At 36.8% G+C, this 25,264-nt stretch overlaps 2 protein-coding genes across 6 annotated transcripts in view; one reads left to right on the top strand and one right to left on the bottom strand.

The window, feature by feature from the left end:
- The window catches only part of LOC126978701 (procollagen-lysine,2-oxoglutarate 5-dioxygenase), a 51,569-nt gene extending 28,435 nt beyond the window's left edge, over window positions 1–23,134 (top strand). For all 5 annotated transcript variants that reach the window (XM_050827714.1, XM_050827716.1, XM_050827711.1 and 2 more), the window contains 10 exons: window positions 677–867; window positions 2,641–2,742; window positions 4,682–4,830; window positions 6,407–6,631; window positions 14,395–14,536; window positions 15,536–15,718; window positions 17,611–17,715; window positions 19,033–19,179; window positions 20,919–21,033; window positions 21,970–23,134. In XM_050827714.1, the coding sequence (XP_050683671.1) occupies window positions 677–867; window positions 2,641–2,742; window positions 4,682–4,830; window positions 6,407–6,631; window positions 14,395–14,536; window positions 15,536–15,718; window positions 17,611–17,715; window positions 19,033–19,179; window positions 20,919–21,033; window positions 21,970–22,139 (1,529 nt within the window). In that variant the 3' untranslated portion in view covers window positions 22,140–23,134. The remainder of the gene's footprint in view (window positions 1–676; window positions 868–2,640; window positions 2,743–4,681; window positions 4,831–6,406; window positions 6,632–14,394; window positions 14,537–15,535; window positions 15,719–17,610; window positions 17,716–19,032; window positions 19,180–20,918; window positions 21,034–21,969) is intronic.
- LOC126978713 (immunoglobulin domain-containing protein oig-4-like) lies at window positions 9,424–13,733 on the bottom strand. Its single transcript, XM_050827738.1, has 4 exons — window positions 13,588–13,733; window positions 11,493–11,564; window positions 10,234–10,383; window positions 9,424–9,686 (listed from the first exon to the last, which is right to left on the bottom strand). Exons 1-4 carry the CDS (start codon window positions 13,687–13,689, stop codon window positions 9,528–9,530), a joined length of 483 nt encoding a protein of 160 aa, XP_050683695.1. The 5' UTR covers window positions 13,690–13,733; the 3' UTR covers window positions 9,424–9,527.
- Window positions 23,135–25,264: the final 2,130 nt, after the last annotated feature.

Below are 25,264 nucleotides of genomic sequence, written 5' to 3'. Positions count from 1 at the left end.
CTTTCGTCTGGTTGAATCGATTTCGATGATTCCTTTTTTATTTGAAAGCTGGTGCTTCCCGTGTGGTCCCATTTAAATTTAGCCAGTTTTGACAATGGCATCCGGAGAAACCCATAAATATCTTAATTTTGCATCAAGTATGTGCGCGATAAATTGACGAATAACTCAATATTTGTAACAAGTCATTTTTACTGTTGACCAATCAGAGCAAAGCATTTAGTTTATTTAATTTTAAATTTGCTAAATTCCAATAAAAAAATCACCACGTTACACTGGTAAAGACGCGCGGCGCGTTGGTGGTGGTTTGAGCTGGGGTGCTTTGAATTCAGTGAAAGCACATGTTTGTTCCATATTTTGATTTCCTTTTTAACACGGTGATGGGATTAGTTTGCCTGTGTGTCAGTTTGATTTTGTGTTTTGCAGTGAAAAATATAAACGCATCTGATACTTTACTTTCATAACTTCCTAAACAATCCTCAATATCGAATATGCCCTCGCACAATGTCTAATTATATGTCCACCATCGTAAATATGTATACCTAGGCTTATAATGATTGATATAAAAATGAATTACTTGTGAATATAACTATTACTACTTTTGTATTGTTGAAGTGTCAGACCACACATCATCATCATCATCGTGGTGGTGATGATGATGATGATGTATGCTCTGTAGCGGACGTGCAGTTACGGGTGAACGTGACGTGGCCGGTGGTGGACAACGTTAGCACTGGAACGAGGCCGCTCGTGCTGCACGGCAACGGGCCTGCCAAGTTTGCGCTCAACCGTCTCGGGAACTATGTGGCTCAAGCCTGGTCTCCCACCGAAGGCTGCACGCTCTGCCAGGAAAAGAAACTCCACCTTGAGGTAACTCATATTCTTACTATGCAATTACGAAATAAGAAGGTAGCTAGTTACCAAATAAAAGTCATCTACAGTTTTTTTTTAAGTTTAAAAAAGGCTTATGCTCTTTTCTTATTTTTCGTAAACTAGGCTAAGGAACATCGTTTCATTAAAAGTTAATGTAATGTATAAGTACTGAGCTTCATGTTAGACGTTATTCTGTATAATATTGATGACCAAGAGGAGGCCGCTAACGATTTCTACAAGGATATAACGACAACGTTGATACCCTCAACATACCCGAGAAGTGGAAAGCAAAATTAAAACATTAACATTTTTGCAATTTAAATGCATATCAATTTTGGAAAATAAACGCATATTGATCCAGGCACATAGTTTGTAAATAAAGTATTCCATCAAAATATACAATATCCAAATTAAACACTTAATGCAGAAAACTTAAGACATGGATGCATAAATGACTTTTTTGCCTCTCGATTTAAACGGTCGTGGTTTTCACGGTCATGTATTGCTTACAGCAGACTTTTCGCGTTATTATTGTACAGAGTATTTTCAGTAATAAATAATACACTTTCGGATTATGTGTCACCTAAATAAGATTCAAAAAAAGATTTCATAAATTATATTGCATTTCAGTTAATAGACATAAAACATCGATAAATATATTTTTGTACTTGCAATGCTTGTATTATTTGCTACCGCGGGCAGAGTTGGTATGTTAATAATAAACTGATTTATGAACTACATAGATTGACGAGGTCGTAAAATCTGTTCCCCAAACATTTAATAGGAACGACGCCGGTCATTGCTCTCGACATTTGTTGTGAGTTATGAAACATTGTCAAAGCTCGGTACAAGTACTCTAGAAAAATTTGAGTCATGTATCCATTTCATGTACGATTCCTGTAGTATTGTCCCCTTTTGTGCTGCAATATATTCTAATAGCTGCACTACTAATCAGTGTTTTTAGCAGCTTTCAGACCGATTGTTTTTACGCACTCTGTATAACGATCTATTGTATTTTCTCATGAAGCTAGTTATACTAAGGGAGGGAATATTTTCATGAATTCCAGTAGAATTTCTTAATAAGAGAAGGACAAACGAGCGTACGGATCGACACTTGGGGATTCACAGGAGTGGTGCCTGCATTGTAGGAAGCTATATGAGTTTTTGATATAGGTACCCATATCGTATCGTCATGGAATCACTGCGCAAATAAGTTTCTTGAAAACTGCACTGTGGAGGAACGCCACAAATCCAAATGGTGAGGAGGATATCCTAGGTGTGTCCTGCTATGCGAAGGTGGAATCGGAGGCAGGGATTAGGTCAAACAGCTCTTCAGAACACTAGCCGTGATAAATATTCTCGGGGTAGAAGGCACATAATGCACCAACGTCTCTACGAAACGCCAAGTGATTCTTGGCAATTTGAGCAGTTCTGAGTCCGCTGAATGGTCCAAGCTTCAACAGAGGTGCATCAGACCAGGGGTAATAATAAATAAATAAGAATAATAACTCGATGTGGCCGGACTTGTGTTTTTTATATCGCTATAATGTAGGTGGCATTGAAATATATCTCTATTAATGATCCCAGTTTCTTGCAAGGCAATTTAGTCATTAGACGAGGCATTTATGAAGGGGCTATACGAGAAATGGTGTTTTATTTGTTAATTCGTCGATTCTCTCCTACAGATTATACGTACGAAGGATCAATTGGATCCTATTATATATAGATGTTTAATAAATTTTTGGTAATAATAAGCATTTGAATGTGCAGGAGGAAGAACTGCCCCAAGTGATGCTGGGCGTGTTCATCGAGCAGCCAACACCCTTCCTGGAGGAGTTCCTGAATTCAATCCTCGATTTCGACTATCCCAAAGTAAGCCAAAACGAATCACATGAACAAATAAAATTAATTACATGTATTATCAGGGCAATATGTGAGCAAAGCTACAATGGTAGAGCGGCTCGGGAGCCACGCGGGGAGTGGGGTCTCTTGTTTCTATGCAGACAGGTACTTAAAACGGCAAGTCGCTAGATTATGTAGAAAAAGAAATATGAGTATTTTTATTTCCCATGTGGTATTTTTTACCCGGTAGCGACGAACGCCGGGTTATTCACTTCATAGATTCTCTAATCATCACCTACGGCAAATGTCACTGCAAGTCCACGGATAAGCTTATAATGTTATCGGCCTTCTTGGGCATGTATTACAGTTATACACATCAAATTCCTACTAGCACTCTTCAACAGCGTGTTTCGTAACAGACTTTGCCCCGCAAATACACTTTTTGGAACGATCAGACGGCTGTTATATTCTCTTAACAAATACATCGTAAGGACCTTCAATTGCTTGTGTTGCTGATATCTAAGATCGGCGCCGTCGGCCTTTTTATCGACACGTCCATCCTAACACCTTATTGAGGAGACGCGCGATTACGGGAACGCCTGTTTTGGTCAGCGGAAATGTAGATCAGCGGTCCGTCAATTAGATATCAATATCTGTTTTTCACGTATCGTAGGCGGAGGTTTGAGTTAGCCTCCTTACTGTACGCTTAAAACCCAATCGCACCCTATACTCAGCTACGCTGGAAAAGCTATTTTGAACTAACAACTCTAAAAACTAGTCTTATATTTGTCTTAAATATATAATAATATTAGAAAGCAAAAAAAAGTGAAGATATTTTTTGTTTTTTTTTTTTTTTTTTTTTTTTTTTATGCACTAATCTACCAGGACCGGTTTGAATAAATAGTACATCTCAGCTAGAGTTCAATATTGGCTTTTATTTCATTTGTATTACTATCCGAGTGCGCTGCCGTTAATGATTATACATATAGATGTTATATGAGCGCAGGATAAGCATGTTAATTATGTTTAGATTTTTTATTTAAATAAAAATCATCTCGAAAGATATCGCATACCTCAACAGCGACCGTGTTCAGTTCACCCGACTAAAGAGACATAGTATGACTAGCAGCATACGTTTTGAATAAAACAACCAACAATTGAAACATATGGTCAATGGGTCAACTCAACTCAACTCAGAAATAAATTCAACTATAAGTTAATATCCCAGCGCAAGCTGGCGAAAGTATAGCTCATTGTTGGAAATTACCAACAGATCACGACAAGACTTATTTCAGAAATTCAATGACATTCTATATATATGTAGATAATCGTCACGTCGAATAAAAACAAAGCCGAAATATGGAACTTTTCAAATTACTCCATAATAAACTTCGAATACAGAATATCTATACATTGCCCATTTACTCCAGTTGTTAAAAATATTCTTGGGTAATAAACAGCAATGTAAAACATTAATCAGTGTACATTCGATTCGGTCAGTGACAGCTGACACACGTCTAAAAGTGTGCTTACATTGTTCCACGATCGGCAAGTGCCCCCGCGTCGCAGAGTGCCATAGATCGGCGCCATCTTGGCGCGCGCGGAGCGTCTATTTTAGCGTATTTATTTTACGTGCATCAATAGATTGCTTATAATTAGGATGATATGAGAGAATATATATAAGAAAACTATTAAAACCAGCTATGAGACCATGCAAAATAAACTATTTTATAAACACAATGAGAGTCAGAACTTGTTCAGGGCGTAGTGTGCCAAACGGCACTTCCGATTTTGGTTTAAATGAAAAATCTAGTGCCAAATGGCACTGGTCGATTTTGACAGGCTTTGCACGCTTTTGCTGTGCCGCTATCAGACTGAGAATGATGTGTAAAGAACGCCATTGCAGAAATTACATAACTTTTAAATACGTGTTTGACTTTGAGTGTGTCCTCTTTTTGTGGATGTGTAGAACAAGATCCAGCTGTTTCTTCACAACAACGTGGAGTACCACGAGGAGCAGGTTGAGAGTTGGTGGCAACAGACAAGCGCGTTCGCCGCAGCCAAGCGGGTGCGCTCCACTGACCTCACCAGAGAACGGGACGCGCGACGACTACTGCAGTATGTATCCTGCTTATACTTAATTTATAATGACTTTACCACTCTTTAGGTTTCCAAAAGGAAAATAAATAAGGAACCAGATAGTTAAGACTCCAGCTGTCCGTCCGTTTGTCTGTCAGTAGCTCGCTTACCAGTGGTTGCACAGGATGCCCGCTAGATTATGGGTTGGTCGTTGTGATCAACGGCGCCTATTTCTGCCGTAAGGCAGTAATGTGTAAACACTACTGTGTTTCGGGCGCCGTAGCTAGTGAAATTACTAGGTAAATGAGACTTAACATCTTATGTCTCAAGGTGATGAGCGTAATTGTAGTGCCGCTCAGAATCTTTAGGATTTTCAAGAATCTTGAGCGGCACTGCATTGTAATGGGCATGGCGTATCAATTACCATCAACTGAACGTCCTTCTCGTCTCGCAAAAAAAGCAGGCTATATAATATCATAAACCGCAAAAGATAGATAGTTGTAATTTGAAATATATATCCGCTATAACATCAAATACCCTTTAATGTAATGATAGGGAATGGTGTTGTGTTCTAGGTAAGTCCGTATTTAAGTAAAGCTACCGGTATTTTATAGACCTATCCACATATAGATGTTGTGAAGCAGTGCTGCAACGTAACTTTTTGTTTAAAGGATACGATGGCACAGTTACATACTTCTTTTATTACCCACACTATTTAAAGGTTAATACATATAGTACAGATCTAAAACTGTAGTTATATTCAATAGAGAATAGGAGATAAGGAAACAGATAAAAACGTCTTTCCTCTTTAGGTTTTAAGTCGCATACATGCTTATTTAGAATGTTGCTTTTATTAATCTGAAAACATTTTATGCTGAAAATTTGTAAATAAAATAAATGAATAATATTTTGAAGTAATTTGTATGCTGTTCGTTGCTTTTAAAGCGCTAGTGTATTACAAAATATATAAGATTATTTATTTACGTCTAGATAGATTCTCTTGCTGTTAGACAACCGATGAAAACCGGCCAGGAATATTAGTTTAGTGTGCGTGACAAGCTACGTCTTAAACTCGCGATTTGTATGACACTTTGTGTTAGTTTGCGTGCATTGCTCATAATGGAGGTTAACTCTAAACTCAAAAACACTTTTTTTCGATGTTTCACAGCAGTCTATCTAGACCACCGACCTCTACTATATACCACTGGACTGGCGGCCGTCAAAGTGCTTTTGGGCCTGTTTGATATTCGCCATTTTGGCGCTGTTGGTTATGTAGCGAGAGTCTGCGGCACTAAACCTATTGAAGACAACCTCAGCAAACATCGACAGATCGTGGGAAACTATAACGTTGATTCTCGGAGTTTAAATAACACGGAAAACGTAACAATCAAAGTGCAAAATGCAGAGTATTGTACTTTCCTTCACAGCTACTTGTATTATACGTCAAAATAAGTTCTCTGGACTCTCGCGAACGGCGCTTCCAATAGGCACAAAAAATTGCTGTCAAACATATGGGAACAGACTGTACAGTGGTTTTTTTCCACGGTCCATTTGTACAGGTCAGTGATCTAGACGTTTAAATGTTCTAAGCAATGTATATTTGTCTTGTGCGCAGTGATCGGTGCGTGAAGAGCGCGTGCGAGTACATGGTGAGCTTGGACAGCGTGGCGCGTCTGCAGCCCTCGACACTGCGATATCTAGTCTCGACCGGATACGACGTGATCGCGCCGCTGCTGGTCCGTCCCGAGCAAGCCTGGTCTAACTTCTGGGGCGCCGTGGGCTCTGACGGCTACTACGCCCGCTCGCCTGACTACATGGACATTGTCAACCGGAATATCAGGTAACAATGACACACGTCACTCAATCCGACTAAAGTCAGGTCGACTATAAGGCTGAGATGTATAGACCGTACTAAGACATTACTCAGCTCATTAACTCAGCTGAGTTTAAGCTTAGTATAATCTTTGACTTCGTTTTTATAATCGTTTTACAGCTGAAATTATGCTAGCTTAAGCTAAGACAGCCCAATATAAAAGTCAAGTTCTCGTTTTATCATAATCAGGTCTTATGTAAGTAAAGTTTGAGCAAAGTCTAAGTACACTCTATAGATCAAGGAGGTCGTTTGTCATAAAAATCCTAGACGATTCTGTTTTCAATCGAGCCACAGTGCCTCATTAGTAGCAACTTCTCCACTGTTCTTTGAGAGATATTTAATGTTAACATATAAAATTGGTATATATAACCCCAGAAGTGAGGGGTGACACTTAAATAATTTCGCATGAATTGCTTTATTTATCAGTACAAAAGTTCTAGCATTTATGTGGTTAAATACAATACAATTATTGCGCTATCGTACACAAAAATGACAATTTATATTACATAAAAAATTCAACACTTCAGAACTTGTACAATTATTTTACGTTGAAAACTTTATCTCTCAAAAAAATCAACTTTCATCCATAATTTCAACCAATGTCTTACGAATTTTCGATCAGGTCACGTGTCCTGACGCGACCTTAACATTTTATACCAAACCCAAGAAAAGTGTTCAAAGCCGCTAAGAAGTTTTCACTTCAATCCCAAACTGTTTAGATTTGAAAGAGCGACATCTCAAATCAATTTCCTAATATGTAATTGTTGGGGTTGAGCAGACTATCGACTGTAAAGTAGATCCTACTACCTGAGAGTTGAACAAGACACACCAAGATTTCTGATACATGCGTCACTCGAACAGTTGGCTCAGTTGGTATGAGCCCTCGGACGGAATCCGAGAGGCGCGGGTTCGAGTCCCGCTTCGTCCGTAAATTTTGGTATAATATAAATTTGCATATTTAATGTTTAATGACTATTTATAATACATATTTACTATACTATATTACATATATACTAAGACAATTATGCGATTGCTAAAGATGTAGTTTTATATAATTAATAATAATAATAAGTCATTTATTCCATAACCCATAGATAGTACAATCAAATGTTAGTAATTTAAAGTTCTTAAAATCTAGTGTTAAATTTTATTTAAAGGGACCAGTTTAATTATTTATTCTATATAACTTTGGTTATGGACCCCATTTTGGGTATAGGCCTCCCCCAACTTTTTCCATTTTTCCCTATCCTTGGCCTGATCGATCCAGTTTCTCCCCACCGACTGCACGATGTCATCTGCCCATCTCTGCTTTGGTCCTTTCCATTTGGTGGTCTCTATTGTCCACCTTCTGTCTGTGAAGCGTGCAATGTGGCCAGCCCATTGCCACTTCAATGTTAGCGCGTGTCTTAGTGCATCGGTAAGCTTGGTTTTCTTTCTAATGTCTTCACTACGTACTTTTTGTAGTTTTCTGATCCGCAATATGCTTCTCTCCATTGCTTTTTCTGTCTTTTCTATTTTTTGTTCTATTTCTTTTGTGAATGTCCAGGTTTGACAGCCATATAGCAGGCATGGCATAATACAAGTTTATTATAATTATCTGTCGCTAATACTGGATAAGTAAGTATAGTTAACAAGGAGAGATTTATTTGTGTTCGGAATGATTCTTTTCAAAATTGATGTAAAAGAAAACCATTGGAAAAACTTCAATAATTTGGCTCGAATGAAGGTCCCAACCAGGTTAAAAAAAAAAACAATTTAATTTTGTGCACAATCTTAAAGCGAGCAACAGTGATTCTTCCGGCACTAATAACGAAAATCACCTACAGGGATGACTCTAGACTAAATGCCGCAAAAAGTAGAGTCCTTAAATATGTCGGATGTTCATTAAATGACAGAATCTAGAGAAACAGTGCAAAAGGTGAATTATTTAGTCATTCGATTTTGTAGAAATTGAGATTGAGGTGATAATGATATTGAAAAGAGTGTCATAGACAAGATTAGAAGAAAACTTGTCAAATTAAGAACTTCGACTTAAGCTTAAGAGCTTATTGTAAATATTAGTTGAATATGTATTAATATTGAAGGTTTTAGTTAAAAGCAAACAAGAATAATAATAATAATAAAATACCAAAGCAGTCAAATTGTATTTTTTTTATAAAAGAGTCTACATTATAAGAAAGACGCCGGTCGCAAGCCTGGTCTACCTTTATCATAGATCAATCATCAATAATTATAGAAGGCAGACGCGGACGTACTCTATTTCGTTCCATAGCATTATTCCGCCGTCATTCGCCATATGTGAATATGGCCTTAGAGATGCGTTGCGTCTTTAAATTTGGTAGACTTGTATTAAAACTTGATAAAATAATGCTTTAATTTTATTATTGTATTATATTATAACATAATGAGGAAATATTAAATGAACCTTACGCAAATCGCTTTTGTCTCACTGACTCATGCGAGAATATTAGTATCATCGCGCTCGCTGTTGCGGTTGAAAAAGCGCCGTTTGCCCATTTTTATAATTACGCGTGAGTTTTTTCGTAAATTAAACTCTTGTTTGAGTGCGAAGAGTTTACTTGTCGCACGCAAATTATAATTGGCACACTCAAGCGACTTCGCCAACTATCAACTTCGCTTTCGTGGGCAGTCGACAACTTGTCGCACGAGTTGCACAATATACTATAGTGCGATTTTAGCAACTACTATCTCTTACTTGGTATTGGGTAGAAAGGGACTTACACGCGATTAAACCACGCTTATACATAGGTATTCAGTATGTTTTTAATGTATGGTCTTAACATTTATAGAAGAAAATATGTAGGTGTCGTTATAGTGCACGTTGTATTATATTGTGACACAGTCAGTCAAAGGCGATGGAGAAGTCTGTCTTGAAGGAGCGCCGGTCGATGGAGTACATGTTGTCGGCCGTACACTCGTATACACCCGCGTCCATCTGCGTCGCCGGGTCGATCTCGATCTTGGACTTGACACGGTCGTCGTCGATCAGCCACTCGTGGATCTGAAGTGATGATGAACATGAGCATCTTAACAATTTGTTATTTTTAAAATGATATCTCTCACTTCTGGGATTAATTTAATTAAACTTGTATTCAAAAATTATGAACGATGCGGGACACGATCCCGCCGCCTCTCGGGTTCCGTCTGAGCGCTCTTCCACAGAGCCAATAGTTTGATTGACGCATGGTTCATAAATCTTGATCTATATTACCTTCGCATTCAAATTCAAACAAATCAAATGCAAATTCTTTTATTCAAAATAGGATATGAAATCACTTATTGAAAGTCATAAATAACGACCCATTCGGAAATTAATGCCCCAGACCCGAGAAAAACGGGCGGTAGAAACTCAGCGGGCTTTTTCTTTTTTTTTTCTCGACGTGACCAGCCCATTGCCACTTCAAGCATACTCTTTTAGTTAATGATAATAAAAAAATCTCATATTAAACTGAGTGGTGTGTTCGCTCCCTTACAAAACCAGACAGAATAAAAGAGAATTGGAAGACATACAAAAAGTGGCTTTTATAAGGTCCGGTGCTAATACTCACGTGTAAATAGTGATGCGCGTAAATCTCGACGCCATCTTTGAACCACGTGATCTGCGGGCGCGGCCTACCCTTGGCCGTGCACAAGAACGCGATCTTGTGTCCCAGCACGTACTCAAGATCGAAGTGCGACGCAAGCAGGATCTTAGCGCCCTGTTTGGTGTACAATATCTATTTATTTCTTATATGTAGAATATTTTGAAGCTTATTGGGAGTTTCCATATCGTACAAGAAACATCTTTCACAAGACAAGGCACAGGAGGCTTTTTACATCATCTGGATAGATATATTTTAAAAAGCTTTACTGAATCAGGGCCCTATTATCAAAATCGAAATATGAAGTTTCGGTTGACGGATAATACATTTTCCTATTACGAAAGTGTTTCGGAAATCGGATCCGGAGATCGATACAAAGTTCGCGGTTATATATTTTGTCTTACGTTTACCTTATTCCCAAATTCACCTGACATTTACTTTTTCGTTGTTTAATAATATTATGATAGTAACTACAACTTCACTTTTCATGATTATGTCTATGGTTCCGAAACGAAATCCATCCGCACTATTCGGAGCCGAAGTTCTTTGGTAATAGGATTTAATTCGAAGTTCATCGTTCTTTCGTTACGGAGGGAAACTTAACCCTTCGATTTTGGAATTTCGAATTTGAACACATGTTATTGAGGGCAGTAATGCGCCGGTAAATATTTAGTGTTGGCCCCAAATAAGAACAATAAACTAAACGACAGTAACATGCGCAAACAAATTGTTTTATCAGTGTCATCTTCGTACTCAGTAGGAGCATGAAATGTATCCCCCTGACTGTTGCAATTATTGTTCCCCTCGTCCGGGACACCCGAGTGGTATTAATAAATTGACAGTGTTGCAGCAATGATCAATCTAATCTTATCTTTTCTATTCCATCAGTTTTGAACTGATATAACGCTGACTGATATTTCGATACAAAATTTAGTCAGCGTTTGTTTAAGCAAATTCTAAAATTTGTGTAATGAATTAAATATATTATAAATCGGAAAGTTGAGTTTCTACTTATGAACCGAGATCATTAACCTTTTTTATATCTTTTAATCGAAATGCAAGGGAGGGGTAACTTTTAACATGCGAACTCATTTAGTGTCTAATTGAAACAACGCATCATGACTTTATTTGACGGTCTTAGTCCTAGTTCCGTAGTACGTACGTATTATTGTCTGTTTTGAATGTATAATAATATTATCTTTAGCTTAAGATACAAATTCACTCACATGGTTATTATTGTAGTACTGGTCCGACTCCGGGTCTCTGTACTTGCCTGTTATCGGGAGCCCTATTTGGACCTGCACACACACACATAACATTTTTTAATATAATTATATAAGACAGAAAGAACACACAATAAACTAGCGGAAATAAATTGGTGTGGCCTTGAGACAATACAACACCATGAAAGCTGTAACATGAACTCAAGTCATTAATACAAGTGAAACCCAATATAAAAACTAATTACATTGTATTCGCATCATATATACAAATAAACATAAAAATTGCGATGCACGTAATAAATACCAATTACACAATATAACACGATTACAATATAATAGTCATGGAATTTGAGAGAATAGTTGATAGCGAGTAGAAAGTTCGTTGTGCGTTTCCAACCTCTCGGTTGCCTAATGTCTGGCTAAATATCGTATCGTTTTTTAATTGTGAGTAATCACAATTTTTATTTACATTTACATATTCTTCTTAATTTATATAAATCCAATGTCCTGATGTTTGGTACCGGTGAACTCCTAAACTAATCAACGGATTTTAATGGGAATTACTTCTTGGACTGCAGTTTAGTCCAACTTGAGGTTTGTATTCGATTTGGGACCTATAATTATTTTTATTTTCAATATTTGTTTTGTTTGGACATATTTTCCACGAGAGAATTTATTGACAGACGGTTTGACAGCTGTGCTGTGAAACAATTTCATTATAATAACATAGAGCAATTCTTTAAAAAAAATCTACAATTCAGCATTTTTATATTCTGTGCCAGGTGAAAACCTATAGCAAAAGAATATTACTACTTAAATAAAATAAAAATAAATAAACAAAAATATAACTAAAAAGAGTTATGAGTACAGGACTCGGCAGACACACAAACCTTGACACTTCTATACGTAAATAAAGTCTATAAATGACAACATTACAAATTCAAATGATTGTTAAATCATATTTTTACATTCTAAAACCTATATATTTTTTTTTAAATCGTAAACAAGATTAGATTGCCTGTAGACTAAATTCTGTAAGACATTATCGCGGGTAGCCGGTCGTTATAAATTAACAAGTAATATGACAAACCGACGTAAACTGTAAGCTGGTCACATATCTAAATATTTTTTTAAATGAATTTATGTACTTATAAAACCGAGACGAAAAAAAAAAACATTTTTATAATTTTCGTCTGTTTGATTGAGTACGCGTTTTCTTTGAAATCGGCTAGAGCGATTTTAATGTGGTCGCTGTAGTAGCCGTTACATTCTTTATTAATTTTATTCCATTCGGTTGACTATCAAAGAAATTAAGTTATTTAAATAATACGCTGCAATCTCTGCGGACAAAGCCGCGGGAGCTAGCATATTAATAATTGAAGGGCACATTTACTACCTTAATCTCGGGAGCCTTACAAGTTACAAAAGTTACAAAAATTACAAAGACATCGCATTGATCGACTTAGCTGGGCGGTTTTTTTTTATGTATAAGAGATGACAGATGGAGGACTCACCGGTTAGAGAGTGAGAAGCAAGACATTTGCAATACAAAGGGAAATGTATGCTTTGTTCAACTCTCAGGTTGTGGCTTCATCTACAGGATCTACTTTACAGTTGATTGTTGGTCGTAGGTTCGAGGCCCGCATCGTTCATAAAATTTTATTTATTTATTATAACAAATTGTTAAGATTTGCCAGAGCGACATCTCAAGTCAATTTCCTAATATGCAAATATTGGGGTTGAGCAGGTTATCAACTGTAAAGTAGATCCTGCAGATCGAGCCACAACCTGAGAGTTGAACAAAGCATACAAGATTTTATGATGATACGTCACTCGAACGGTTAGCTCAGTTGGAAGAGGACTCAAAAAGAACGCGAGAGGTCGCGGGTTCATAAAATTTTGTATTCAAATTTTATGTGTGTTTTAATCCCAGAAGTGAGGGTTATCACTTTAAAAATATAAAAAAGGGAGTTGTTTTTGAGAGTGAAGTTTGTTGTAATATCTAGTTTTGTTTTCGAGCCTTGACTCTCATAAACAGCCTCCTCGTGGTCAAGAGATGCGTTACTGGCCTTTGAAGTGTGAGGTTGTTTGCACGAACCTTGGATTTGGAGCGGGATCGTGCTCGACCGCGACGTGCGTCTGCCGTTAGAAGCAGAGCTACAGTTAGCAGCAGTAGTAGCCAGGCAGCAGCTCGACACATGTCGCCACGTACGCGCCTCACACACCACTGGCAACTGTCTCAACACTCCGCGGCTAATGCGCTAATGAGCTGTCCCCTCGCATCCTCTGGGGCACGACGTGGGATCGTCACGTCCCGAATCTTCCAACTTGATCTCTGTATCCTTCGGTAGTGCGAAACAACATCTAATCCACCAATACACACCTATTTTGTACATATAAATGAAACAGACGTATGCGTTTGTAACTAAAAAAAAATAAAATAATTTTTTCCTATAATAAATAAGCATACCTACGGAGCATTTGTAAAAGTAGCGTGCGATCACCCCTCCTTACACTATTTTGAACATAGGATTCACAGCATTGTCGACCTTTTAGGTAATCGATGTGGTGCCCTCCCTAAAATACCTCGGCTGGAGGGAGGGAGGGATTCTCCGACTCTGCCAGAATCTGTTTGTATACTAATTGTATCTAATCAGTATCATTTTCTATTAAAGTATTCAATAGGCAAGCAAAAAATTATGAAGCACAAGTTTCTAAGGAGTTTTCAAATATTTTTCCTGGCCACATTGTTGCGGATTGAAGCATGACGCAGTTTCGACCCAGTAGTCGTATCTAAATGTGTAAACTTTCCAAAAATGTGTATCATAAAATTTATACTAAATAGTAGCACTAAAATTCTAAGATGTTATTCAAGTTTTTAATATAAAGTGTACTTTACTTACAGAGGAATATGGAACGTGCCGTTTATCACCCACTGCTACCTGGTGAAAATGTCCGTGTTTCGCGAAGCCGGCCCTGATAAAATATCGTACGGCAAAGCCGGTATGGACTCCGATATGGCGTTCTGCGAGAGTCTTACGAACCTCGTGAGTAGCATTGGATACTTCTTATCAGCGAACGACTCTGTATATACAAATCTTATATCTTTAAACGAACAATTCTTGTATAAGAATCTGAATCTCGGAAACGGCTCCAACGATTTCGGGGGCGAAATATCGAAATAGCTAGGCTTAAATTTAAAAAAATGTAGTTTTATCCGTGTAAAACACGATAAAATGGATAAAACTAGATTTTTTGAGAAACAGCTACAAAAAAATTATAATACAAAGGTAAATTTCGCCACTATATTTAAGACTACAGATGGGACATTGGGTGATCCGGAAAGGAGTAGACCCAGGTTCGAATCCAGATGTCCTATTTGTTTGATTTTGTTCAAGTTTTGTACATTCTAAAATATCTCAGCAAGGCTCGGTCGTCCGGATATTATACATATATTAGTGAAAGAACAACGTGATATAGATATATGTTATAAAAAAACAAAATCTTTCGCTATCAGTAGTGTTATAAAAAAAAAAACAATCTATGGACGAGCGCAAGACGATACGACCCTGATCAATTTATCTTCTGACCGATCCGAGACTTAAAGATAGTGGATTTGGAATGTGACTGTAGGTAGACCAGCATCACACACTCTTCAAAACATAACAAACGAAGTACGAACACATCGATATTTCATGGGATAACTGCTGCCACCCCTTCTCTGAAATTCATGCATTTTAGAACCAGGGAAAACCTTGTGACCAGATTGTCTTGTGAACTCTCTTGCGAAACTTGCGCGTTTTAAAGTGTTAAATGAATCGCAATGTTCGTGTTATTCCTGTGGGATGCAAGAAGACATGACCCTCTCGTTAGTCTTCTTGCATAAAATAATAATAATATAATATTGACACAATTTTACACAAATTATCTTGCCCCAAACTAGGCATTGCCTGTACTATCCACACTATTCATATTCATCATATAAATGATCGTTCGGCTATATGGGTCGTCGAAAAGATGTTATAATAAAGCGAATTATCTTGCAGGGTATATTCATGCATGTGAGCAATGAGGAGGACTTCGGCCACCTGTTGAACCCGGAGTCGTTCGACATCTCTCGCACGCACCCGGACATCTACCAGGTCATCGACAACAGGCAAGAGTGGGAGAAGCGGTACCTTCACCCACAATACTGGGACAACCTGCAACCGTCGCGCAACCACAGCATGGTAATCACTGTTCTGACAACGGCAATCATCTCGACTTAATGTTTGAATAATTTTTTTTCATCACTAAACTAGATTGTAATTGAAATAATTCGAAAAATTAAAATAAATAGTAGTTAAAAAAAAACCAAAATAAAACCAAACTAAAATTAAATAAGTTAACAAAAACCTTATTTTGCAAATTGAAAAGTGAAATAATTTTATCAAATTATTAATGTATTGTCATCGGACCACGATTAATCTGCGAAGTTTGAATAAAATCTGGCCGTTTTAAGTGGGTCAAAATCGCGCCCAAACACCATTGTTTCCATTTTTGATCTCGAATTACATTTCCGACTATAATGATAAAGGGAAGTGTAATCTTTGACATTCTTATGTGTCATTTTTTGACCTAAACGGTAGTAATTTTGATTTGATTTGACTCACACACCAATCTGTTTGTGAAGTAGAAACTTCCTTTTGAGCATTGCTTTAATTTTGTGATTACTGAGCTGTTACGCTTGGTTATGTACTCGTTTGAGCCAACTTGCTCGAGGTAACTAAGGGAGCGCGATCTGTGAGAGCGAAATTAACCAGAGTAATTTAATATCCACAAAAATCACATATAATTGTTAATATCAAGGTTAAGACTATATAATGAAATAACTTGTCTTGGAGTATTGCGACTTGATAAATATTCCACTTAGTTCGCTTGAACTTAAGCATACTGTTTTTTTTATGAAAAAAAGGACGAGACGAGCACGTTCAGCTGATGCCCTGTCCATTATAATGCAGTGCCGCTCAGAATTTTTGGATTTTTCAGCAATACAACTGCGCTCGTCACCTTGAGACATAAGTTGTCAAGTCTCATTTGCCCAGTAATTTCACTAGATACGGCGCCCTTCAGACGAAAACAGTAATGCTTACACATTGCTGCTTCACGGCAGCAATAGTCGCCGTTGTGGTAACCATAATTTAACCGGCATCCTGTGCGCAGGAGCCTGCAACTGTTAAATTAGGCTAGGATAACAATTTTATAAATAATTTTGAAGCGGTCGGTTGATAATTCCATGGCATTACAGTAGGTATTGCATTATGTTTAGTCAATTAGCAGTCTGTTTACTATTTTTATTGGAGTTTCAATATGTACAAATGTTATAATAATGTATTTAAATCACTAAAGTTATAACGTCATTAAATGAAGCCACAACTCAAAGGTTGTGGCTCCATCTACTGGATCTACTTTACAGTTGATAACCTGCTCAACCCCAATAATTGTATATTAGGAAATTGACTTGAGATGTCGCTCTTTCAAATCTAAACAGTTGTAACTTGAACAAGACATATCAAGATTTACGAACCTTACGTCTCTTGAACGGTTGGCTTAGTTGGAAGAGCACTCGCACGGAACGCGAGGTTCGAGTCCCGCATCGTTCATAAGATTTTGTTTTCAAATTTTATTTGTGTATTAATCCCAGAACTGAGGGTTATTACGTTAAAATATTACAAAAAGGGAGCTGTTTTTGAGAGTGAACACTGGAATTGTTATCTGTTGTAATATCTATGTTGTTGTTTATATCGGACGGAACCCGAGATGTCGCGGGTACGAGTCCCGCATCGTTCATAAATTTTGTGGGATATCACTTTAAAAATAATTAAATTGCGTTTATATCGTCGTTGAATACCAAGAGCACTTCAGATCCATGCAATTAGCATTATTAGTCTCAGAGATATCCAGCGATTATATTTTGGCTAATCTCCCGACTTAGTAATATTTGTATGCCAGCATTTTTCTAGAACAATTACTGTTCAGAACTTTCAGATATGGATTAGGTGGCATTTGTTAAATTCATGCAATGATTTTCTATCATCTCTCAAGTGTGTCGTGTGATTATATGGTGATGTGATTGTTGCAGCCGTGTCCGGATGTTTACTGGTTCCCGCTCATGTCAATGCGCTTCTGCCAGGAGTGGATCGCAGTGATGGAAGCTTTTGGCAAATGGAGCGATGGGTCCAACCAGGTAATTCACGTGCATCTTTACTTATTATACTGACAATTCCAGTACAAAAACATCAAGAATGCAAGTCTAGCTGATTTTGAAATAAAAAATTTTAAGTAAAAAGAGACGGTTACACCAAAGTACTTGGTCCCGAATAAGTAGAACATCTTCCCTACAAGAGTCGTGAATCGAAATGCGTGTGTGTATCGCAAATACGAAAAACTCTTCGATCGATCTTTTTGTTTCGTCGCTTCGGTGACATGCAACTTTTTAATACTTTTTTCTTAAAATGTCACAAAACTATTAAATTTTAACATGAATACCTACTTTTCTCTAAAATTAGATTGACGTGGGACTTACCTTTTTGAAAATAAATTAAAATTAATGAACTGATAACTAAGAAGTACTAACCCTGATTCTCTGCCGGCACTTATCATCACGATTTTATTGTAAAAGAGCGAGAAGGAAGCAGGTTAACCAACAAAAACCCTCTTATAAAGGTTTATCTGTGCGACCGTACGTCCCCCTATCAATTAGCGGGCTATAGGTATCCTATAAAATAATTGTTACAGAGATAAAATATTAATAGGGTGTCTATTACTACTGTCAAGTAATAATATGTCTGTTATGTGATATCTAGTTTAAATCCTAGCTTAAAACAACACACCCACACATCCAGATGGTGGGGATGATATCCTGATGATGATGGTTGGGACGGAATTCGGGCGAAACAGCTCTTCGCAACACTCCCTGTGATAAATGCGGTAAAATGTGTGTCTTACAATGAAGCGATGTCGCTACGCAAGTTATCTAGCCGTTCACAGAGCACTGGGTCTGAGCACGCGGTCAGATGGTTCGAGCTGATACTGGTTTCTTTTTAATGAAAATAAGGGCCGAGACGAGCACGACGTTCAGCTGATGGTAATTGATACGCCCTAACCATTACAATGCAGTGCTCAGGATTCTTAAAAAACGCAAAAATTCTGAGCGGCACTACAATTGCGCTCGTCACCTTCAGACAAAAGATGTTAAGTCTCATTTGCCCAGTAATTTCACTAGCTACGGAGCCATTCAGACCGAAACACAGGAATGTTTACACATTACTGCTTCATGGCAGATATAGGCGCCGTAGTGGCACCCATAACCTGCCGGCTTCCTGTGCAAAGGAGCCTTCCACTGGTGGATGCGCCAGACCTGAGATGTCAGCAATACTCCATATGTGGCCGGACCTGCGCTTTGTAGAGTGCTACTGGGCCGGCTTGAAGTATTGCCGTGCTCTATTTATGAGTTACTAGACTGCTACTAGACTATTGATGATTGAGGTGTATTTTCACCCAGGATAACCGACTAGAGGGCGGCTACGAAGCGGTGCCGACGCGCGACATCCACATGAAGCAAGTGGGGCTGGATATCCAGTGGCTCTACATCCTGCGCGAGTATGTGCGGCCTCTGCAGGAGCTGGTCTTCACCGGCTACTACCACAACGTGAGTTGCTGTGTTGCTCCAACCTTCTTCGTGATTTTACTAATCCCATACATACTTTTTATGTGTAGACTCTAGCTCTTGCTGAAAAATGAAAACAGGCCAGGTTTATTACTTTAGTGTGCGCGACAAGCTACCTTATACACTCGTGATTTGTATGTGACTTTATGTTAATGTGTGTGCATTACTCAAGACAGAGATTAACTGTCAACATAAAATTTTTTTCAGTGTTTTTACAGCGTTCACAGTGCATCTAGACTTATGCATGTTTTTTTATGGAAAAGGGAAGGCAAATGAGCGTACGGGTCACCTGGTGTTAAGTGATCACCACCTTCTCACATCACATAACATCACATTCTCTTTCAACACCAGAGGGACCACAGGAGCGTTGCTGGCCTTTAAGAAAGGTGTACGCGCTTTTTTTGAAGGTACCCATGTCGTATCTATACCTATCCACAGCTAGTACATGGAAGAAAGCTCCTTGAAGAGCACACAGTGGAGGTCCGCCACACATCACATGATCTAAAATAAACCCTTTGAAAAAGTTTTGAGTGAGAATCGGCGGGATACTCATTGCCACCGATAAATGTTTCAGCAACGCACTATAACGCAATCCGTTATATTAAGTTATGCAATAACAAAAAGCAATAAAATTGATCAATTGACTTACGAGTGCAGAGTTGATGTATCAATCCAACACATACGATTAATAAATAAAGGTATGGGATATAACAGCCCAACTAGCTGGGTACGATCTCTAGTGTTTCCCATACTACTATATGGTGCCGAAACATGGACAGTCAAAGAACGAGAGAGACAAAGGATTGACGCACTAGAAATGTGGTGTTGGAGACGAATGCTACGAGTATCTTGGACACAACGCTGCACAAACGTCTCGATACTTGAAGAGCTGAAGGTGAAAGAAAGGCTTTCATCTATAGTCAGAGCCCGTATCCTCAGATACTTCGGACATATCACGCGACGTGGAGAGCATGCCATAGAGGTCTCTCTACTGTCTTTGTTGTTCAGGGAAGCGTCAACGGCAGTAGGTCAAGAGGACGCTCCCCTATGCGCTGGACAGACCAGATCAAAGCCCTAACCAATTCTCCCCTCAACACATGTGCCAGAGAAGCAACAGCCAGGGATAGCTGACGTAGAATCATTAGTCGGTCGATGTTACCACGACTGCTCTGTCAAGAGTAATCCGACGAAGAAGAGAAGAAGAAGCTGGGTACACCATTGGTGTACTGCAGAGACAATCGCGTAAAGTCAATCAACGAATCATGGATAGTTCGTCTTGGTGATTATATTAAAACCTAACACAAAATATTATAATGTTAAATGAAAAATAAACTCGTCATTTATTTAAAATATTGGCTCCAGTTTAACAAGTTTTTTATTACCTGTTATTGTATTTTATTGGTAATATAAACCACGCATCTACACGTAAAATCATCAAAGAATCAAAGGATAGTTCATCTAAGTGATCTTAGTACCTTACGAGTTTGAAGGGCGCCGTAGCTAGTCAAATTACTGGGCAATTGAGACAACAACTTATGTGTCAATGTGACGAGCGCAGTTGTAGTGCCGCTCTGAATTTTTGGATTTTTCAAAAATTCTGAGCGGCACTGCATTGTAATGGGCAAGGCGTATCTCTTACCATCAGCTGAACGCCTTGCTCGTCTCGTCCCTTATTATCATAAAAAAAGACATGGCGCCGTAATGTATTTTGTTGGTTGCAGCCTCCGGTGTCGGTGATGAACTTTGTGGTTCGCTACCGGCCCGACGAGCAACCATCTCTTCGGCCCCATCACGACTCTTCGACTTATACCATCAACCTGGCGCTAAACACTCCCGGTAAGTTCTCTGCATACCACACACAAAGCTTATCCTTAAAAGAGCCTCAAAAATACCAAATATGAATTTTTGAGGCTTCTTGCCATAACTATATATATAACTATAATAAATAGTTATACATACCTATTCTTGCCATAAATACTGATACAAACAAAAATGAATGTTCTATTGCAAATAAAATTTATTACCTTTATTTAGTGACATGTATAACGCGTACTTAGACTTTGCTCAGACTTTACTCACGTTAAACCTAGCTTCAGCTGTGAAATGATTATAAATACGTAATGATAGATTATGCTTAGCTTACACTCAGCTAAGTTTCACATAAGTAAGGTCTCAACATCGTCTAAGTACACACATCCTAGTCCAGCGTCTACACAATCAATGTGCCAACAACTGATTTCAAGCGGCGGAATAAATCAAATCAAAATCACTTTATTCATGTAGGTCACGGAAATGACACTTATGAATGTCAAAAAAAATATTTTTTTCTTATTGAATCTACCTCTCCGCTACGCTACTTCGTAAATAGTTGAGCTAATGCGGAAAAAGTAGCAAGAAACTCATTGCCATTATTTTATACCAAAATTTACATTTTCATCGTTTCACATATAATTTCAATTAGAATATAATATGTAAATTGTAGTTATAAAAGTAGGTTTACAAATAGGTGAAAGTACAATTGGACGTAGTTCCTGAAAAACGTTCCAAGCCACAAATATCACATCTTAAGGAATTCGAGTTTAAAGTTTAATAAATATTAGTGTATTCCAAACATGTGGGATGTGTCAGTAGGGCTGCCCTTTTTTGCCAGTCCGTTAATATGAATCACGTGACCAATTTTGTGTTCTTAACTCAATTTCGACATGATTGTGGTTTGGAACGTTTTTCTGGAATTACGTATAATTTCGATTTATATTTTCCCTTTTATGACAGGGGTGGATTATACTGGAGGTGGGTGCCGGTTTATCCGGTACAACTGCTCGGTGCGCGACACCAAACCAGGCTGGATACTGATGCACCCGGGACGACTGACGCACTACCACGAGGGACTCCTGGTCAAAAGCGGCACTCGCTACATCATGATCTCCTTCGTAGACCCATAGGCGACCCAACCACAACCTACACCTTACCATAACACACTTTAAATGGATCACCTTTATGGGAATAAACGGAAAAGTAGATATACTAATGGGCATATTGACAGAAACACAATTAAAGATTCCGTTTTGTAAATGCGGTCAAAAAGATTTTGAAAAATATTAGTACTTATAATCATATCTAATCATCGGAACTTTTTTTGGCAGTGTACATTTGAATAATCAAGCCATTTTATAAGGTCTCCATCTTTATAAATACTATTTCCTCATTTGATTACTGCTTACAGTTATAAAGTGACGTCACGAGCAGTCGCCATGACAGTCGATTTTTATTTGTAACAAATCCTTTATTTTCCGAACAAGTTGATAAATTATTGGAGTAAAACGATTCTTTCCACAAAAAGTAGAAATATTATTGAACAATATTCAAATTCACTTTACGATATGTGATGTGACTCGGATCTTATCGTACTGGATCTGTCACCTGTGTACTAAACCCCAGTAACCACACATTTCAAACATTTAATATTGAGTATCATTGCTGCCTACATCTGTTGTAGAGTTTGTTAAGATACATCTTTAGTACTACGTATTACACGATTGTTATAACGCCATCTGGTGGTGGAGGTTACATATTATATTAATTTCTATTTATAAGTTGTTTGTTACTGTGACAAGTGTCAAGAGCAAAGTACTGAGACTTATAAGTCTTATCCAGTACATAATGATTAATTATAAATATTTTGAATATGTACGTATAATAGGTTAGTTATTTTTTTTATAAAATAAGTTATGCAAAACTAATATAATTATGTTTTAATTAAATATATATTCTTTATAAATATTATTTAGTACACACTAATGTAGTATGAGATTCGTAGTATTACTTCAGTGCATTTATAAACACAGTTTTCTATGAATTTTGAATCTCGTGTTAGTCTTGTTTGTATCTCTATAAGTCAACAACTCGTCAACTTCGAATAAATGAATAATTGCTTTTATATAGATTTTTATTTAAAGTCCCTAAAATTGAAACATTCTTAAGTGAATTAACTCGACTGTTCGTTATGATTGTCCTACGTGTAATTACCTCCATCTTTGAAAACCTTATTTATACAAAACATTCTGAAATGAAATTAAAATATAAACATTCGTCACTTATTTAAGATATTAGATACAGTTTAGCAAGTTATGTAGTAGCTACTGCTTGTTTTCTTGATGCAAAAACTGCGTTTAAAATAAATATTTGTATATTATTGTTGATCTAAACCACCAAAAACAGCGTTTTAAATAAATATTTGCATATTATTGTTGATCTAAACCACCAAAAACAGCGTTTTAAATAAATATTTGTATATTATTGGTGATCTAAACCACCAAAAAGAGCGTTTTAAATAAATATTTGTATATTATTGGTGATCTAAACCACCAAAAAGAGCGTTTTAAATAAATATTTGCATATTATTGTTGATCTAAACCACCAAAAACAGCGTTTTAAATAAATATTTGTATATTATTGGTGATCTAAACCACCAAAAAGAGCGTTTTAAATAAATATTTGTATATTATTGGTGATCTAAACCACCAAAAAGAGCGTTTTAAATAAATATTTGCATATTATTGTTGATCTAAACCACCAAAAACAGCGTTTTAAATAAATATTTGTATATTATTGGTGATCTAAACCACCAAAAAGAGCGTTTTAAATAAATATTTGTATATTATTGGTGATCTAAACCACCAAAAAGAGCGTTTTAAATAAATATTTGCATATTATTGTTGATCTAAACCACCAAAAACAGCGTTTTAAATAAATATTTGTATATTATTGGTGATCTAAACCACCAAAAGGAGCGTTTTAAATAAATATTTGTATATTATTGGTGATCTAAACCACCAAAAAGAGCGTTTTAAATAAATATTTGCATATTATTGTTGATCTAAACCACCAAAAACAGCGTTTTAAATAAATATTTGTATATTATTGGTGATCTAAACCACCAAAAAGAGCGTTTTAAATAAATATTTGTATATTATTGGTGATCTAAACCACCAAAAAGAGCGTTTTAAATAAATATTTGCATATTATTGTTGATCTAAACCACCAAAAACAGCGTTTTAAATAAATATTTGTATATTATTGGTGATCTAAACCACCAAAAAGAGCGTTTTAAATAAATATTTGCATATTATTGTTGATCTAAACCACCAAAAACAGCGTTTTAAATAAATATTTGTATATTATTGGTGATCTAAACCACCAAAAAGAGCGTTTTAAATAAATATTTGTATATTATTGGTGATCTAAACCACCAAAAAGAGCGTTTTAAATAAATATTTGCATATTATTGTTGATCTAAACCACCAAAAACAGCGTTTTAAATAAATATTTGTATATTATTGGTGATCTAAACCACCAAAAAGAGCGTTTTAAATAAATATTTGTATATTATTGGTGATCTAAACCACCAAAAAGAGCGTTTTAAATAAATATTTGCATATTATTGTTGATCTAAACCACCAAAAACAGCGTTTTAAATAAATATTTGTATATTATTGGTGATCTAAACCACCAAAAAGAGCGTTTTAAATAAATATTTGCATATTATTGTTGATCTAAACCACCAAAAACAGCGTTTTAAATAAATATTTGTATATTATTGGTGATCTAAACCACCAAAAAGAGCGTTTTAAATAAATATTTGTATATTATTGGTGATCTAAACCACCAAAAAGAGCGTTTTAAATAAATATTTGTATATTATTGGTGATCTAAACCACCAAAAAGAGCGTTTTAAATAAATATTTGCATATTATTGGTGATCTAAACCACCAAAAACTGCGTTTAAAATAAATATTTGTATATTATTGGTGATCTAAACCACCAAAAACAGCGTTTTAAATAAATATTTGTATATTATTGGTGATCTAAACCACGTATCAACACGAAGTGGTTTCGTAATTCTAGCTATCTTGCGTCTTATGTACCGAAACATTTGCATATTGGCTCTTAAGGCTTATATTTGAGTGGCACAATGAATAATCTATACATAACTATTTAGATATATAGTTCCGTAAATGGGCGTTATTTTATTTTTGTGTACCAAAGTCAATATTTGACGAAAAATTAG

Source organism: Leptidea sinapis, chromosome Z (genome assembly GCF_905404315.1).
Source record: "Leptidea sinapis chromosome Z, ilLepSina1.1, whole genome shotgun sequence".
NCBI lineage: Eukaryota > Metazoa > Arthropoda > Insecta > Lepidoptera > Pieridae > Leptidea > Leptidea sinapis.
The sequence above is the reverse complement of the archived record's forward strand: the minus strand, read 5'-3'. Positions and strand labels throughout refer to the sequence as shown.

What these genes read in the sequence shown, in the direction of transcription:
- LOC126978713 (XM_050827738.1), bottom strand. Translation starts at nt 13,689, where the DNA reads ATGTGTCGAGCTGCTGCCTGGCTACTACTGCTGCTAACTGTAGCTCTG. An exon ending in GATCCCGCTCCAAATCCAAG is followed by an intron (nt 11,565 to 13,587) that starts GTTCGTGCAAAC and finishes GTGTGTGTGCAG; the next exon opens with GTCCAAATAGGGCTCCCGAT. An exon ending in AGTACTACAATAATAACCAT is followed by an intron (nt 10,384 to 11,492) that starts GTGAGTGAATTT and finishes TACACCAAACAG; the next exon opens with GGCGCTAAGATCCTGCTTGC.